General features: G+C 34.0%; 3 protein-coding genes across 13 annotated transcripts; 1 reads left to right on the top strand and 2 right to left on the bottom strand.

Moving 5' to 3' along the window:
* Positions 1–1,758: 1,758 nt before the first annotated feature.
* Positions 1,759–4,102, bottom strand: TOM2B (tobamovirus multiplication 2B). 2 transcript variants are annotated; one of them, XM_048102631.2, is made up of 5 exons: positions 3,901–4,102; positions 3,678–3,743; positions 3,532–3,596; positions 2,180–2,270; positions 1,759–2,046 (listed from the first exon to the last, which is right to left on the bottom strand). In XM_048102631.2, exons 1-5 carry the CDS (start codon positions 4,027–4,029, stop codon positions 2,005–2,007), a joined length of 393 nt encoding a protein of 130 aa, XP_047958588.1. In that variant the 5' UTR covers positions 4,030–4,102; the 3' UTR covers positions 1,759–2,004. The 2 variants fall into 2 exon arrangements, with proteins under 2 accessions (XP_047958588.1, XP_047958589.1); XM_048102632.2 differs by having other exon boundaries at positions 1,759–2,043.
* Positions 4,103–5,526: 1,424 nt separating this feature from the next.
* On the bottom strand, positions 5,527–11,664 carry LOC125205414 (transducin family protein / WD-40 repeat family protein). Of its 6 annotated transcripts, none has more exons than XM_089061073.1 (6): positions 11,468–11,664; positions 11,102–11,187; positions 9,943–10,725; positions 9,470–9,571; positions 6,101–6,736; positions 5,527–5,852 (listed from the first exon to the last, which is right to left on the bottom strand). In XM_089061073.1, the coding sequence occupies exons 3-6, from the start codon at positions 10,600–10,602 to the stop codon at positions 5,664–5,666; spliced, it is 1,587 nt and encodes a 528-aa protein (XP_088917199.1). In that variant the 5' UTR covers positions 10,603–10,725; positions 11,102–11,187; positions 11,468–11,664; the 3' UTR covers positions 5,527–5,663. The 6 variants fall into 6 exon arrangements, with proteins under 6 accessions (XP_088917199.1, XP_047960280.1, XP_047960283.1 ...); XM_048104323.2 differs by having other exon boundaries at positions 11,102–11,157; XM_048104326.2 differs by having other exon boundaries at positions 9,943–10,714; positions 11,102–11,157.
* A 1,098-nt stretch (positions 11,665–12,762) lies between these two features.
* Positions 12,763–17,077, top strand: LOC125208037 (uncharacterized). 5 transcript variants are annotated; one of them, XM_089062095.1, is made up of 13 exons: positions 12,765–12,913; positions 13,008–13,062; positions 13,201–13,290; positions 13,416–13,493; positions 13,581–13,655; positions 13,832–13,884; positions 14,375–14,525; positions 14,620–14,730; positions 15,431–15,554; positions 15,690–15,787; positions 16,270–16,408; positions 16,668–16,720; positions 16,812–17,077. In XM_089062095.1, the coding sequence occupies exons 1-13, from the start codon at positions 12,831–12,833 to the stop codon at positions 16,893–16,895; spliced, it is 1,194 nt and encodes a 397-aa protein (XP_088918221.1). In that variant the 5' UTR covers positions 12,765–12,830; the 3' UTR covers positions 16,896–17,077. The 5 variants fall into 5 exon arrangements, 4 of the variants coding, with proteins under 4 accessions (XP_088918221.1, XP_088918220.1, XP_088918219.1 ...); XM_089062094.1 differs by having other exon boundaries at positions 13,008–13,065; XM_089062093.1 differs by having other exon boundaries at positions 13,008–13,068.
* The last annotated feature ends 2,239 nt before the right edge of the window (positions 17,078–19,316 follow it).

The following is a 19,316-nucleotide window of genomic DNA, read 5'->3' as shown; positions in this document are numbered from 1 at the left end:
GCTAACCCCTTCGGGTCGACGGGTTATGCGGGCTGATAAAAATATAATTAAATTTTAGATTATATACTTATACGAAGTATATTTGGTAATATCAATATTAAATACAACATTGATATGAAAAATATATGGTAATTATGTCTTCTTTCTTAAATTGAAAGCTAGGGTTATATGAAATGCACGGTTTCCATTTAATTGTAGTCAGATTCGTATGTGCTATTAATTAAATGATATATTTTTTCTATTTTGTTTCAATTTTCAATTGTTATTATTTTCTTTCTCTTGATCACTTTGATAATACTTTACTATTTGCGACAATCTGCTTTTTAATAATTTAGAATATTGGATTGAATAGAAAGTGGAGTAACATATAAGATTACTATTGACCCGAATAGCCCGTGGGTTAGCTCGAAACCCGAAGATTTAGGGTTAGGGCCGAAAATTTTTAACCCGAAAAATTCACAGTCCAAAAAACCCGCACCCAAATAGCCCGACAACCTAAGTGGATTGGCCCGAACCCGAGCGGGTTAGCCCAATTGACATCCCTAAGTATTAGTATAGGATGAGTCATGGCGTGATCAATTGCTAACTCAATATTTAAATGCTACTACTATTAATTTCAAACTATAAGATTTATAGAGATCTTTTTTTTTCGAACTCCAATATAAAGGAGGAAATTACAAATAATGTCAAGAGGGTTCGAACTCGGCATATCTAAGCTCCTTGCTGCTAGGACAAAGGCTCTGAACTTTACAGAGATCTAGTGGTCTATAAATTGTCATGTGTAATTTCGTTTTATTATTATTTAAATTTAAAAAGATATTATATGAAAACTATCAAAATTAAGGTTTTGGATTAAAATGTCAATATAGTATATTAAACATATCAATATGATTCATTGAATATGTCAACACAATTTCATATTGACATTGTATAAAGTTTATAAACATTACATTGACATATTATGATAACTATATTGACATCAATATGTCTCTTGAAAAATATGAAAATTCAAGAATATTTTTCAAATTTTGATAACAGAACATATGTAAGTGAGATCTTGTTAGAATCATTATAAAATTATCTTTAATTTGATATATGTTATGTAAAAGAATAATTCAAATTGAGATAGTTATAAGCATTTAAAATTTTAGGACATCTTTTAAAAATTAGTTATAATTAACTTTTTGTTAATTGATATTATTACCTAAAATGGTCATTTTTTGATCTTGTGCTTAATATAATGGTAACCTTTTTTCTTCTTCTTTTTACTTTATCATTTATGTCCCACTATCCATCACACAATTTCAACTATTTTTTCTCTTTCACTCTTACTTTACTAATTACATATTAAAATTTCACTCTTACTTTACTAATTACATATTAAAACTCGTGCCAACCCTAAAAGGTTTATTTATTTCTATAGGACGGAGGGAGTACATTCTATTGATACTCATAACTGAATAATCTTGTGCTTGATTTAATGATCCAGTCTATCATTTAGTCGTAGTTAGCAATATAACAAACCCGTATTTATAAAATACATGGTCGTTTTTTATTTTAGGATTTGAACGATATACGGTGACATGACCTCATCGTTTGGAATTTGGATCTTGTACAATATGTTGCTAATTTTTTTTGGACAAAACTGTTAAAAGTTAACAGTCAGCACTAAAAGATTTTACTGATATGTTGAGGACCAATTTACTGATATGTTCTCAAGACTAAAAAACACCCATTTTTTTTTTTTAAATAATTGAATTCAAAACAAAAAAAAATAATATATTATTGAATAAATCGTCGATACAATTGTAACAATCTTGATTCAAGATGAACTAAGAACATTTAAATTTGTAGAATCCTGCCTAAAAATGAGCACTTGGCCATAGGACCAGATCCTGCTCGCTCCTCCTGATGGCGGTGAGGTTTAGGGGAATGCACAAAAGGTGTTTGAGTTATAGTGCGAGGCATCAGTGTCGACAAATGCCTTGCAAATATCAAGTAGGTCTAGGTCACCCTTGAATCTTGCTCCGAAAGTTTAAGGTCCTGCTGAACAACGAACATGGTTAACTACATTCAACGAAATCACACATCAAAATTGCCAAATTTGTAGAAGGGGGAAGTGAAAAGGGGAAGACAGCAAAAGCAATGAGGGCTGAAACACAAACACAGAGCTAAGTACCTGTTGAACAAGGTCAGCTCTGGACAAAGGCTTAAGCTGGCTGCTTTGCATATGGGAAAGTAACTGAACTACAGTATCAAGATGAGGCAGACTGCAACAATAATTCTTAAGTGTCATGCAAAGGAAAGAAGAAAAAGAATAATTAATTAAACTGTAGAAGTAATAAAAATTCCAGTGATAACATTGTTGTTGGTTTCTGTTACTTCAATGGAAATGTTAGTCATTGCTACCAAAAATGTCGGATACAATCATATACCGCTGATGCACACAATATGAGAGGATACAGAGCTATATAATAGTTATAACTTCCACTCTAATGAGAATCTGCTAGACAATAAAATGCAATGTGTTCAAGCTTGGCAATGACTAGTTTAATCAGCATAACTCATCTGCCTACGAAAACAAAGAAAAGGAAGCTACCTTGGTTTTTAATGAATCAACAATTTAACCTCATGTTTGTGTGTACCATGTACGCCAGCCATTTGAGATTTTTTAATGAACACTTTTATAACTCAGGATAGGTCTCTAAATGGTAGCTGTACACACATTTATATTATAACCAATATTTCATCTAATAAAGTTTCACTCCTAAACTCAATGTAAAGCCTAAACAGACATCATTGACGTGTTAAACTGCCAAAAGGAGTTCTGTTTAGAACATGTTGCAGAAGCCCAATCACCACACATAATAAGGACCATGTACAAAAGCGCCAAAATGACTCTGCATGAATGAGGTCTTGTTTAGAATTTGATAGATCAAGAACACAAATCATATGAGAATGTTCAACTATTAGCGACCAACAATACACATGTCGGTGTTATATTGTGCTCCGTGGAGCATTACACTTATGTCATTTCTGTTAAGCCTCAAACAAATTCTTGACTTTCATTCATCCCTGGAGGTATGGGTGTATCGAACCAATCTGGAATACATCTTGCTACTTAGTTGTACATATGACATCACAAACACTAATCTCTTTGCCATATTACCAAAGTGGATGTTCAGAACTATTTTCCATACCCTCTCTGATGTGGTTTTGGGAATGAGCCAAGAGCTTTGTCAGTACCCCCATTCCCCTTAAATTTGGCATTTTAATGTCACGTAGTCGGACCTCATACATATAATATATTTCCTTCTCAGTCTCTTTCACTCATTTCTTGATCTTTTATATCCTTAGAAACATAATCAGATGTGAACCGAACAAACATAAGTGATTCTAAAATAGTAACATGTTCTATTAATGAAAGAACAGACTGAAGAAAGAGAAGTGGTTCTAAAGTGGCAAAATAGAGCTTTCAAACAATAAAAATGACTAAAGAAAGAGAAATAATTTTAAACTATCAAAGCAGACCATTGCAATCCTCTTTCAACATGTGTGTCCAGAGATGAAACAACTTGAGGCATCTGCTCCAATACCTGCATCAAATTCAAATAATCTAGGTATATTCTATAATGATCTCATTCAGATTCAAGTTCAGCTTAAGAAAATGCACTTACTGACTCTGTGTTTTTTATGGTGGAGGTCATAGACAGAAGATTTCTTGGGAGCTTCATCAGTTGAGCCTGAGAAGGTCTATAGGTTTTTACATTTGAATTTTAATAAATCTATAGCCAAGATCTCGAAACAATTTCACGTGAGAGAGCACAAGCACAGATTCACTAAAAGTTTAGTTATTGATTCAAACAAGGGCAAATCAGAAATTGAGAGAGAGAGACTGACGCGAGAGGGGGAGGACTGGAGCATGAGATGAAGAAGATTGGAGGTGGACTGTACAGACTGCGAGATTTGATCAGCCACAATTTTGGGTGATCCTTCTCTCCTGCCGCCGCCGCCGCCGGTCGCAGCCATCGGAGATGAGGGTGTGGTGGAAGGAATTGTATTTGACGGTGAGACCGTTCTGTGTTATTTGAATTACAATTAGTAGTATAGTTACGTATATTTAATTCTTTTTAATTGCAACTGTTCCGTGTATATATGAATTAGGGGCGGGTAAACGGTCGGTTCGGTTAATAATCTAACTAATTTGTCGATTAATCGATCCTAAGTCAAAAAACTAACTGAAATCGACTCGATCTCTAGTTCGATTACTTAACTAACCGATTCGGTTAGAGCCGATCGATTATCGATTAGAACCAAAATAACCGAATGATTCAAAGTCCAACACTTCAACTTTTAAATTTTCAATTTTCATCTATTATTATTATTGTTATTTCTACTTCCTAGTAATACATAAATTTGTTTAGGCACTTCAAAAGTTTAAACGTTATACAATCTAAAAAAATTTCGACGATAAACAAGTGAAGGGGTATCCTATTTTTAAAATAATGTTTAGGCATTTTATTGAATTTGAGATATTATAAATGAAAGTGACATAAATTAAAATAGACTTTGACAAAATTTGGAAGTAAATTACATTTTTTTTCTATTGTGACCTCACATAAAGAAGTGCAAAATCAATGTAATATAGATATGAAATTTTAAAAGTATAAAAATATTATACGATTTATTTATTAAAAATATGATCGAATTTAATTTCGGTTGTCGGTTATAACCGATAACCGACTTTGAGAAAGAAAAAAAAACCGGTACGGGCCCGTGAATTAACACCGAAAACATTTTACCCACCCCTAATATGAGTTGTCTTTATTGAAAATTTTGTTATACAAATATCACAATACAATAACGTTTGTTTTTTTAGTTTGGAATTGTGCATTTTTCTTTTCTATTCGAGTTGTTTCATTGTTGCTCGCTATTTTTTGTTTCATTCTAATCCAATTTCGCATACAAACACCAAAATTCACAAATTCGCACACAAACCATGACATCGAAAAATTCAAGAACTAAAGAAATAAGAGTGAACTGTAAGGTCGTGTGGAATAAAAGTACAACATATTAAATCCCAATTGAACCTGAGTAATTTAATATCCATCCCTGACAATTGCATGTTGAAGATACCCGATAACAAACGGGCAGGAGTTAGTAGGACTGTCAAAAAGAATAATGGATATTGGATACCAATATCCATTACTTTTTTCAACAACCCTACTAATTTTTGTAGAAAAGAATAAGAAAAATACCCAAGATAGGTTGGATGGCTTGAAATGAAATATGACTTAAGATAGTGCGCCAGAGTAAGTATAATTTATTTATTACACTATCAATTTACATATAATGAAACGAGTAAAGGGCATTAACAGAAAAATAATTAAGAATCAAAATCAGGATTAAACAAGGAGCTTAAAACTTAAAATCCTACTTCCGACAATCAATCATCAATCATAAGTACAGATCTATAGACGAACAATTAGGGAAACAGACCCTAGTAATTCTCCAAAAAGAAATAAATAGGGGACAAAAAAGAAGAAGGCATTAACAAAACAACCATTCAGAATATACACGCCAAAAAGAGGATACAACCTGATATTTACAAGCAAAAAAATGTGAATTTGTTGCTATTGCACAAAATCTGCATATGCACAAGACTACTCAGTGAAGTTATCACATTCTGCTCTATTGGAACAACACGGCCCCCATATGCGTACTGTATTATCATCACTTGCTGAAGCTAACATTTTGGGTCGCCTCGGGTTCCAGCTGACGGAATTTACAGTCTTCAAATGGCCAGACAGGATCTCGAGTGGGTCAGAACTTCTTCGGTTCCATATGTAGACCTGTTAACACACATTTTTAGTTACATCGCCTATCAGGGATAATGAGAAGTGTGTGTTAGGTGATTTATAGCTTAGATAGATGAAAATAATATAGGCTAATCCAACCACATACTATGATGGAATGAATAATTATGAGTTTGCTTGATTGTTTAGTCCTTCAAAATATTCGGTTAAACGTATTTGTTAATCTAATCTATCATCCAAAGCAAGCATTTTGATAAAACTTTGTAAAAGAGATGTCCAAGTACCTTGGAATCTTCACTGCCACTGGCAATGAACATACTGTTCAAACCCCCAAAGCAGGAACGAATGACATATTTCTGTTGCATGTGGCCGTTGTACTTGCGTGGTTTAATCCATTTTGTGGTAACGTCCCACAAGTGAATTTCTTGGCTATTAAGGTTGACGATCAGGTAGTTGCTATCTCCAGATACCGAAAGGGAGGTGATAGAGTGCTCCTCAGAAATAACACGTTCAGCATTGGTTGCCAAATTCAATATCCTTATCTCTTTGTCGGAGAAAATGCTGATGAGATTTTCCCCATCTGGAGTCACAGCAATATCAAGGACCTTTGGCATCCGCATACCTTTCCATGCCTTAATCTCATTACCTTCACAGTCCCACATGTAAATGCCCTTCTTAGGATCTGAACTGCCACAGACGAGGCGCTTGGAATCAGGAAACCAAGCACAACAACTAACAACAAAACCATCGCCACCAAATGTGTGCCTACATATGCCAGTTTCCACATCCCAAAGTTTAAGAACTTCCCTATTTCCGCAAGTGAGCAGCATGGTGTTATCTGGACTCCATGCCAAAAATGAAACTGGTTTTTCGTGGCTACGTAACACGAATCTCAGGGTTACTCTATTATCATCCTGCACCTGGGAGAAATATATTACAAGCGCACTCAGAAACAACATATGTGTAACAAGGTTTGATACATTGGTAAACAATAGATGAATGAGATTACAAACAGAAGATTACATTTCAATGTAGAAAGCATTAACTTGTAATTAAAAAGAAAAAAAGATACAACTGGCAACTACTGTTGAAGTTTCTTAACAGATAATATAACAAAGAGAGGATGGCAAGAAAGGTCGAAACATTTCATAAACTCCAGAATATCCTCTTCCTCTTACCTTACATGGCTTGCAGTTATCATGTTTAACTCAAGGTTATTCAGAGAGGAAGAATTTATTTGTTTATGAGATCAGCATTAGGTCTCCATCTATCTGTTAGACATATTACAGCATTAATGTAGCAGAATAAACACAATTCTCCACTCACAGAACAATAGTAGTAAAGCATCAAAACAGGAACCCACTAATATTTCTGGAGCTATCGAGCTTAGCATGTTTGCCTCACCTGATTTGGCAGTTGGAGTCACTCAAGCCTCTAAGAGATTAAGTGACCAACTTCACCAGAAGGCATGCTTAACAAAGGTTAAACTTCCTGAACAAGGGAAAAGAAGCCGCAAACATGGAGCAACTGTCAGTTCCCTAAACTCTGGACACGAGAACATATCATGAAATTTGTAAATCCAATACATCACCAGTCTATATGGTTTTCCATTTCAAGCAGTTGCTAGGACATTCAAAGTGATGAATAAAAGAGTTGATCCTTGTGAAGAAACATTTTTTCCAGTAAAAAGAACACAGCCTCCTGCAAGATATTCTAGCATCCTTGATAGAGAACATACATTGCACCATGCACCACAGCCACAATGCATCTTTATGCCATGGTTCTGCATGAACTTATAAATGATAACTATATTGAATTAAGTGCGTTGACAACTTAACATTTTCCTATTTTAGTTAAACTCCACTCAAAATATTATCAAAAAAATACCAACAACACAAAATAAATGTGCACACAAGACAATACTGTTGTTCTTCTAAACCTTTACTCCCTAATGAACAGGTGTGGAGTTTCACGGAGCCACTGAAAAAGTCAGAAGACTCAGGCGGCGGATTTATTTGATTGAAAATATTAACTAGATCTACAAAGATAAGTAATAGTTTGGGAGTGATGGTATGTTAGGCAGAAGAAAGCTTATATGTCGCCCCACCCAATCTTTTATACTATCACTTATCGAGGTAATAAGCATACACCACAATGCAACAGGACAATAATGCTCATAAGTTGTGTTCAGACATTATTCTTTACTATGTTGGAACCAATATATAATTTGGCAAGAACACATCTGAAGTGTCATCAAAACATAAACCCAATTCATCATCTAAGATATAGAGCTAATATCATCATCCAATCGAAGAATGAACATAATTACATTGAGAGATAAACAAGCTCTTGAAACACAAGATAAACCATACAGGGATTACTTATAGGGGCTATAAGTCCAACAAGCAACAAATGTGTACAACTTCTTCAGAGGTACTGAGGCCTGAGGTGCAGACATTTGTTTCAAATTCTGATTAGACTATTACATCTTCAATCCATTTATAAATAGTAACATTGTAATCATAGTTTTCTAAATTAACTCAGTTAAAATTAAAATAAGTTAATAAGTCTACTAACAGACTAATATTACTACTCTTTAGTAAACTGATTAGCATCTTCTCATGCTCACTGAAATTATATTACTAACACAAAGAATAAAGGATTGGAACTATTGCTTCAGCATATTGCATGACAATATCTATACTCCAATTCTCCAATACAAACAGCTTATCCATTACTGAAAAACAAGTTTCAGGGGCTGACAAAGATATAATCCTGGATAGATTTTATCTAATGTGAAAATGAATCTGTGAATGAATATGACAATTTTTAATTCACCTATGTAAGGACAGGTGCCAATAAACTCCCAAGAAACCAAAACATATAGTTAAATGTAAAGAAAGAAGATACAAATAGTGGACAGCCTTCCAATAAACTTAGCTTGAAATGACCATTTTCTTCAACTCTTAGTTTGGTTCATTCATCTTTAAGAATTACAGAAGCCTGAGTGCTCAAGACAAATTTTTGGTATAGAAGGTATACAAATAATAACCTGAAACTAAATTGGGCTTCCATAATGTGTTCTGCTTTTACAGTTTTTTCTTTCTTCTTTCCCCCAGTTTGTGACTTTTACTAAAATTAATTCGTCTTAAAATTATAATTGTCCTCTTCTGTCTTTTATTGATGAATCATTTTGAAATTCAGAATTACAATTGCATCAATTACTCGTCTACTAAATTCAATTTTTTTTCCTATTTAAATTTATTATTGTAAATAGTTAAATACTACTACAGTGACATTTATTGAAGACCCCAGATTTATATCTCAAAAGGTGAATGCATATTGCAAAGTTTTTTATAAAATAGAGGAATGTGCTTACTATGATGACACCAGCTTTATATCTAAAATAAAATGATGAGGAATCAGATCAACAAGCGCATACTCCATCATAGACAAATCAAATTCAACAATATGGGCTGAAGAAAATAATTACATACCATGTAAATGAGAGAGACTATACTATAGTTTAGAACCCTCAGGATTTATTTGAAAAAATAGTAATTGCATAACATGCTATTTGCTCGTATATAAATACACATCAGCAACAATACCCTATCAAAAAATATTGAAAGGAAGACATAAATACCGTATACCTTCCATATGATGGCTGTGCAATCTCTTGATGATGATGCCAAATACTCTCCGTTGTTTGAAAACTGAACAGACCATACTTCATGTTGATGATTAGTCAATATCTGAACAAAGATAAAGAATAGACATACAAGTTACAAACTGAAAGCAAGCAGGCTCATTAGGGCAACCCTCATTCGCCTCACACATAAAAAATTACTACAATTTTGGAGTCTACTGCTCATTGTTTGTCATGAATTAACATTACAATCCCTCGAGTTTATATTTCTGACATTGATAGAGGAACAATCCACAAAGCCACTTCAGAGAGAGAGCGAGAGCAGTTAACTTCATAAATGGAATTTAATATATAGTACTATACTAAACATACAAAACCCACTATATTTTAGAAAAAGAGCAATAAGTTCAAAACTAAGTCTTAAGTGCTTAAAGACGGGAATCTTTCAGTTTGCAGCAAAAGACAGTATAAGATTACCTGAGTGGTCTCCGTTGGAAACTGATCTCGATCACAATGGTGGTCTCTATACAGTGATACTGAACCAGATGAAGTGTGGTAAACGCAACTATCAACCCAAGCAGAAATAGCCATTTCGACCAAATGTTCCAGCCTTCTCTCAGGTAGTGTAATTGGTGGTGGTAAAACTTTTTCCAGATTTGAGATCAATTTTTTTCGCAAGTCCTGAACTGAATCACTATCAATACAACCCAGCCTCAATCCCTTCAAAGAGAGGAGTTCATAAGAAAGTCTGTGAACTATTTCTGCGCCAATTTTCAAAGATGAAAACTGTTTCCGCATCATGTCCAACGCCAGAGATATGTTCCCACAATCCAAACATTCCAACAAGCATTGCTCAAGAACGAGGAAAGATACTGAAGCTCTTGTCTCATCATCCAAACCATTTATTTTGTGAAGACACTCAATGCAATCACCCCAATTTCCATCTAAAATGAGTGATTCCAATAATTCAAATTCGGGGGACTTACATGTAATACTGGACTCAGATTCCAAACAGGCGGCAGACTTGCTATAACCTAGAGCATATAAACATTGAATAATGATTCGTACCAACTCCTGCGTCTTAATCAGGCCTCTTGGACCAATCACATCATCTCCTATATCATCCAATGTCTCCATAACAGCTGACAACTCCAAAATACATAAAAATGCACTATAGATCCTCCATCTCTTTTAGCCACCTTGTGATCAATTTCAACTCAATGTGGTCACAGAAGGGCAATGAATGTGTCTGTACATTGGCTTCACATAAATACCATTCAGCACATGATCAGAGAATACATGCAGGGAAATACACTATGAAATATATCACTCCCTCCATCCACCATTAAATGTCTCATATTGTCATTTTAGGATGTCCGTCATTAGATGTCTCATTTCACTTTTACTATTACTGGTAATGAGACTTCACAATCATTTAGGTCATTTTACTTACATTTTATTATAAATTACACTATAAAAGTAGGACAGACATTCCACTACCATCCACTTTTCTTTTACATTTCTTAACATCTGCGTGGAGTCAAAGTGGAACATTTATTCAATGGATGGAAGGAGTCTGTAATAGTAAATATTATTACGTGATGTTAACCAAAAATCATAGCAGCCATAATTTTACATGAAAATGGAGCACAGATGAGGCTGGCAGCCTGGCACCACCAAATGCAATATGCACTGCATATCAGTCATGGCCAACGATTACTCCTGCTATCCCAAAATATTGAAGAGATTTTTTATATGCTCAGCAAACAACTGTTATATGATAAATACTGCGATCTCCATATCTCCCTATTTGACAACCATATCTATTTCTCGCAAAACCCAACACAAAAGGCTACGGGAAAATTGATAAACCCATAGAGTAACTTCCTAGATACAGCAATTGCACACCAATTCATGAAGTAAAACCAAAAATTTGGGCTAACCTACCAAAACAATCAACAGAAATAAATAAAAAAAACTTAAAAATCATAATGAAAACTACCTGTAATGGATGTTCCAAGCGATTGATAGTGGAATTCAGGCAACGAATTTAGGGTTTGATCGAAACTCGCAGAAATCAATGGGGGTAAACAATTGTGATGTGATCAGTGATAACTGATAAGTGAGGAGCAGGCAGCAGCTATCCAAATCAATCCCATCGACGCATTTCTCTTGATTTTTTTTTATTTCTTTCTCAACTTATTTTCACTTCAATTTATAATTATTATAGGTATTTGAATGCATGCTTAAATTATGGTTATGTTTGGATAATTTCATAAATGGAGTGCGATATTTATATCATTTATTAAAATGGAAAGTATGGAAATAGTGAAACTGTTAAATATATTCGAATCAACCAACTAAATATTAAAAATTACTGTTGTTGGTTTGTTTTTGCTTTTCTAATAAATTTGATACTGTGATCTGGGTTTGGTGGGGAGTGATCAATTGCTAATTAATCATTTAATTGTTAACTATAACTAATTTAAGGTCACATGATTTTAAAAAACGGGTGGCCTACAATTTGCCACATGTAATTTTCGTTTTTATTAATTAAATTAAAAAAGATAAAAAAAGCCAAAAATTAGGATTTTGGATGAAAATGTCAATATAGTGTTTCGAAAATATCAACACAATGCTTTGAGAATGTCAACACAAATTTAGGATTGACATTGTATATGTTTTATATTGATATATTATCTTAGCTGCATTGACATTAACATATGTACGAAAAATACGAAAATTCTAGATTTTCTTTTTTTCAAATTTTGACGTCGGAACATATGCATGTAGTATATCATTGGAATCCTTATAAAATTATCTTTAATTTGATACGAAGTACATGTTATATGAATTTAAAGTTTTGGGATTTCTTTTAAAAATTAGTTATAACTAACTTGACATTAATACCCCTATTGATTTTTATTGGAATTAATCCTATAGCCATATTGACGTTTTTTGTTGATCGCATTGACATTTTGTGGTTGATGATTTAGGCCTTTAATTTAAATATCTAATGACTATTATTAAGTTATAGTTAACAATTAAGCATTGAGTTAGCAATATAACCCTCTTCGGGTTTGGTTTGTAAAAAAGATTGGTTGAATACAATATGATTGCAAAATGATTTTGTGTTGAATTACTTATTGGGAATTTGTGATTTGGGATAAGCTTCATTTTTTTAATCCTTATTAAATGTTATTAGCAATATTTTTTTGTGTAGTGTTTATTACTACCAAGCATTTGCAGAATCTTTTTTAATGGATAAAATATGTGAATCTTTCATTTTTGGTCTCACACAAAAGTCATGTACAGTACTCTATATTTTTATAATTTTCCATCCATATCCAGATTAACAACCAACAATGTTGCTGACCTCAACTCAACATGCTCTACTCAAATCCCCATTTTCCTCCCAATCGCCTTCTCCCTCTTCATTTTCTCCCAGGTATTTCATCTCTCTCTCTCTAACATTCTCACCGATACCTAATTTCCACCATTGATGTACGGATTTATTTTCTTTGCCGGCTGTTCAATTGCAGGTTTAGAATGTCTTCCGCAGGGCCAGCGCTGCCTCCTCTCCCCGATAATCGCATTGTTGTAGTTACTTTGTTTGCCTTCTTTTTAGATTTGAACCTGCTTTTCAACTATGATTCATTTATCTATGCTGCATCTCGTGGAGTAGACGATCTTGCAGTATCTATCGCTCATTTGCATATATGTTTGAGTGTGCAGGTAGGTTGTGGATCAGTTACGCTTGATTTTCTGGCTGCAGTGGCTACTTACCCGAAACCTGATGATAAGACTAGAAGCACCAGCTCCAAGGTACTACAATTTACTCAAGTCTATCTGTGATTGATAGTAGTACTATTTTAGTGTCGCAAGTGTTGGTCAACGTATTTCGGAAATTATATTTTGATAAATGCGGGCATGTGCACTTTGGAAAATAGGTCCAAGGAGGTGGAAATGCAGGGAATGCGTTGACGTGTGCATCTCGTTTGGGATTGCAACCTAGGCTCATTTCAAAGGTTCCTTGATTCATGTGTTTGCTCTTCAATTGAACTTGGAGATTAACGTATTATATAAGCAGACTGGATGTGGCATTTTTCAAGTAGGTTGCTGATGATTCTCAAGGTAAAGGGATATTGGAGGAGCTGGAGGCTGATGGGGTTGATTCATCATTTATCGTGGTAAGGTTTTGATTTCATCTCACGATACCTATCAAACTGACCTTTGCTTGCGTTAATCTTACTCTGCTATGTAGAAATTTTCTCAAACTCTAGTTTATAGTGGACAATTAACTAAGTTTGAAGGTTACATATACTCTAACTATACTATACCTTGATGCATCCTGATTTTCCTTCAGGTTTCTGAAGGGGGGAACTCACCGTTCACCTATATCATTGTTGACGATGAAACGTGAGTGTTTCTGCACTGGTCAGCTACTGTATGTTTTATTGGTTCCGCCATTATCTCAGTTTGTGGTTCTTAATGTTTTAGTCCTTATTCAGATGCTATTAGCTGTGAAATTATATGAGAGACCTGTACATCTGAATCATAATTGTTGTGGTAGAGTACCTGGTACATAGATTTAAATTAACGGTTTGTTGAAGAAAAGGGCAAGGGAATGTAGATGCACTTGCCAGTAAAGTTGCTATTACTTTTAATTTGTATTGAACTGTACACTTAATACATGCTTTCAGAGCTAACTTTATGATTATCTGGACATTATCAATCTATTGAACTGAATAGCTGTTCTGTTTCTGACTGATGGAAAAAGTATTACTCATATATTGTAGTACTTAGTACTCTTTTACTGAAAATTAATGATGATGCAATGAACTGTCAAAAGAAGACTTATATGCATAGATATCAGGTGTAACTTGCATTTTTTATGTGCTCCGTTCAGGAAAACTAGAACTTGTATTCACACTCCAGGATATCCTCCCATGATACCTGATGATCTGACAGAATCAAAACTATTAGCAGCAGTGGATGGAGCTAGGCTCGTCTACTTTGATGGAAGATTGCATGATACCGCTTTAGTTATAGCACAGGAGGTGATTGCTGCATCCATGCTTTCCTTTTAAAATTGTTTTCTTTCTAAAAATTTGATTTTAAAGGTAAACCTTTCGCATTGGTTTTCCAGAGCAGGCAACTCGCAGAGGTATTCCTATTCTAATTGATGCAGAAAGGAGGAGAGAAGGTTTGGATGATCTATTGAGTTTGTCAAGCTATGCAATCTGTTCCGCAAAATTTCCACAGGTATGTTGTGTTAAATTGTTTTGTTTAAAACAGCCATGTGACTGCATTGGTAAATTGGATAACATTATGCATCAGTAAGGCTGTCTTCTCTTTGTTGATGAAAGCAAGAGCTACCCAATATGTTTTTATTATCACTGTGTACTACAGTAGTTTAACATGTACTACCTCCGTCCACGAAAATTCGTCCCGGTTTGACCGGGCACGGGTTTTAAGAAATGTAATGGAAAGTGAGTTGAAAAAGTTAGTGGATTGTGGGTCCTACTTTTATATATTAGTTTTATAATAAAATGTGAGTAATAAAATGTGAGTAGGAATAAGTTAGTGGAATATGGGGTCCACTGCCAAAAATAGTAAAAGTGAAATGGGACAAATTTTGGGGGACAGACGGAAATGGAAAAGTGGGACGAATTTTCGTGGACGGAGGTAGTAACTTGTTTATCCTCTCAAAAAACATGCAACTTGTTTAGTTCAATATTAATTCATTCTAGGATTTTCAGTAAGATAATAGCTGACATAAGTGCAGATATGCTTGTAATATTAATACACTTAACCCTACAAGAAGTTATTGGTTTTAACCTAACAATATAATACAGTTACCTTAAGCCAGATTTCCATGCCTGGTCGGGAAGCTACAGGGTAATTCATTTTCCAAACTTCACGAGCTCGTAGTTTAGTAATTTTTATGATCTCTGTCTTGCAGTCATGGACAGGTGCTCCATCGGTCACAAGTGCACTTGTTTCCATGCTCATAAAGTTGCCGAATTTGAAATTTGTGGTAGTCACATTGGGTGAAGATGGTTGCATCATGCTGGAGAGATCAAATGGTGACGTATAATCACTTTACTCTCTTTTCTTTTGTTGCTTCTTAGATAGATAGATAGATAGATGATAATGGTAGTTTGATGTCTTTACGTTTGGCTGTTTCTTTTGTATCTCAATTATCACTTCATTCTTTGTAGAAAAGGGTTTAACTGAACCAGTTGATGTGGATGAATTATTAGTTGCTCTGAAGTACAAAAATGATACTAAGACTACCTTGCCTACATGTGTGGCATCGGTGAGTTTCTCTTGCATTAATGCCGTTTCTCTTTTCCATAACTGTTACTTTCAAGCTATTTTCACTACTTTGGTTATTGTTAATTTTTACCTTTGATATTTTGGATAGAGGAGGGACATTATGTCATAGATCGCCATTGTACTTTCGATCCAAATGAAAATCCCTATCTGACATACAATTATGAGCTTTGAGTGGAAATGTTATAATGTAGTGCTCAAGATGTGGTTTGTTATTCAATTCAAGAGAAGTATAAGCCAAAAGCTTTTGCTTCTTCACAAAAAGAAATGTGAAGGTGGCTCTTTCAAAATATCCATCTTGAATCTACTATGGAACATAGAACACTTTTACAAATGGATTTTCATGTCTAGAAGTTCCTGTGGAATGTCCTACATCATTTTACTTAAAATTGAAGATAAAAAAAAGTTATCGAAATTTCCTTTTTCTTTTCTTTTTTTTTTATTTGATTTGATTTTATGTTTTAGAGTGAAGTAAAATTGCATGCAAAGGGAATTGGCACTGTGGGCGGCAGGTTGCTTTTAGGAACAGCTGAGAATATTCCACCATCAGAACTTGTTGATACTACCGGTGCTGGTGACTCTTTTATTGGAGCAATCCTTTATGGTAAGTGAACCTCCTATGACCTATGTCCAGTTTAAATCTCACATTTCTGTAGGAATATGTGCTAGCCAATCTGATGCAATCGTAGCACTTTTGGGTGGTGAATTTTGCTTCCAACATGTCACAGAATGCCTTCATTTTTCAATATTTCCGCAACCCCTTGTACCACAACAAGATCTTGTATTTCTTAAAATTAAATTTTGTGAACTCATAAATCTGGATTGATCCTATATTTACACTATTGTTGGTTTTAACTCCATAGCTCTATGCACCAACATGCCACCGGAAAAGATGTTGCCTTTCGCTTCTCAAGTGGTCAGTTTAACTTTTTTCTATAATGCTTATATAGTTAAACTGAAAATTAATTTAGTAGTTGAGATATGAAGAAAGGTTGTGTGAATTTCAGGCTGGCATTAACTGCAGAGCCTTGGGAGCGAGAACCGGACTTCCACGACGCAGCGACCCTCGCTTGACTTCTTTTTTAGTGTAAAGATCCCAAGTGATGGCCAAAGTAGTTATGTGATAACAACCACGAAAATAAGCCGATGTCGTCAACTTGGTATATTTCTGGTAGTGCTCTTGGCAAGTTTTTTTTGGACGGATATCCTTGTATACCTATTGCAATGCCTGCATTAGATATCATGAATTTAAATACTCCGCAGTTTTTGTTTATTCTGAAGTATAAACATAATCTTATGATTTAGGATCATAATTTCAAAGCAAAGAATTAATTTATGTTACATTTCAAAGGATAATAAATTGTATAATATCCGCATAATGTTAGCTGTGACCCGTATCTAATATGGTCATATCGCATGTTTAGACGTGCAGACTGATGATGCATTATTCTCCGCTTGGTATAATAATAGTACTCCTAGTACTTAATTAGACAAAATCTCGAGTGGAGGCGCACCTAAAATAAGCAATGATCATCTTAGTCGACATTCTGCATTTAAAATAAGTTAAATTGGGCCAAATAGGGTATTGTTGACCTAGTTGATCGAGTTTTTAATTTCTCTGCATGGATATGGAATCTTCACGTACATACGTACATTTAGGTGGTGTTTGGTTTCCAAGATAAAATAGTATCAACATATAATCTAGGATTGAATTGTGAGATTATTTTAATAGAAGAGAGTTTGGCTATGATTAATTATCACATAATTATCCATCTGTGATTGAGTCGTGCGTGTGATTTAATATCATGAATCGAACACACTACATATTTAATCACGAGATACAATCTTGCAAACCAAACAACCATTATGGAAAATTCATGAAATGGACATAAGTGGGAACTCTATTTCTGAAATGGAATATTTTTTTTACTTTGATATTACACATTCTGAAAATATAACGTAAGATTAAGGGCATACCCTCCTTTCTTACTCCATTTTGCAAAAATCACTTTATTTTTTAAAACTATTTTCGGGCAAAAGTTGGAGAAATTCTGACCATTCTTCCAAATTAAGATATCTAGTGTGTTTTGTTGTAACTTCTAGCATTTATTGTTTAAAGTCATATATTTTGTGATGAAAATTATGTTGATAATTGTTTTAGTTAATTAAATTACATATTTTGGGTTATTGTTGCTATAAATAGGAGTGAAATGATAGTTTAGAACTTTAATTAAGAATAAAGATATACATTTTGGTTATACATTGCATTATTGTTGGTGTTTTTGATAGATTTATAGTTAGGGTTTGTGTATTAGTACGTGCTTAATTTTGTTAACATTATTAATATGTGCTCAATTTTGGTGATTAATAGACATGTAAATTGGTAAATAGGTACTAACACGACGCGCAATACCTATTTGTTTTGCAGTTCAAAAGAACCAAACGTGTTATAGTTGGAAGACCATTGGTATCAGGGAGTATTATAATTGGGCATGTGCGCGCGACCGTCCAATGCCGCAAATTGGATGGGAAAATTTTGGGGATACATGACGTATGAAATAGTTTTGGCACATTGAAAGGATGGACTTGAGCGGCGTGTATTATTACTCATCACTGTCTTGATTAAGTGATGGCGGATATATCGATTGAGACTACACAATCTATGATTTAGAGGGCTCATGGGGCTTAAAATAAACAAGTGACCGTCTTAGAACGCTTGATGGACGATACACATGAATCCACAATTAGAGTGGCCGGGAGTTGATGAAATCATTAAGATAGAATTTTTTTTGTTCAAGTGTTCCATTCCAGTTATCATTATCCTTTTGCTACTTAGGTAATGAAAACTCTTTTGTTACTCAAGTGTTTTAATATTAAAAGTCTCAGTTATCCTTTTTCATTTGTCCGCAAAAAATTGTCTCGTTTCACTTATACAATTTTTGGCAAGTAAATTTCATATCCCACTAGCTCATTCTATTTACAAACAAATCCCACTATTTTATTTTATTTTTATCAAATTTCTTTTATAAAGTCAAATAATTTCTTAAATTAAACCTAAGTTGATAAAGAATAAAACATTTATTGTTAGATGGAGGGAGTATTTCGTGAATACCTACACGGAGTTGAAATTGAATCCAATATCACTTGCTAAATAGAGTTTTTGTAATGCCTCAACTTAACCACTTAAATTGGGTATCATATCACCAACTATAAACCCTAAAAATCTTGCGGTTTTAACCTACAATTATAAACTTAAAGCACAAATACGTGACATGAAAATACTCCATAATATAGGGACTATACAATCAAGTTATTGATAATAACTATTGTGCTCGTTGTGAATGCTAGCAATTGTATACAGGTTGTATTGTTAATTTACAAATACGACTAAACCACAACTATTGTGCTTCCTATGAATGTAAGCAATTGCATATAGGTTATATTTGTAATTTAAAAATATATATACATAATAATTTTAATATAATACAGTATCATATAGTACCGTATTTACG

Source organism: Salvia hispanica, chromosome 6 (assembly GCF_029641045.1).
Source record: "Salvia hispanica isolate PSC_SH4W2 chromosome 6, Shi_PSC_v1, whole genome shotgun sequence".
NCBI lineage: Eukaryota > Viridiplantae > Streptophyta > Magnoliopsida > Lamiales > Lamiaceae > Salvia > Salvia hispanica.
This window is presented reverse-complemented; position numbering and strand designations above follow the sequence as displayed.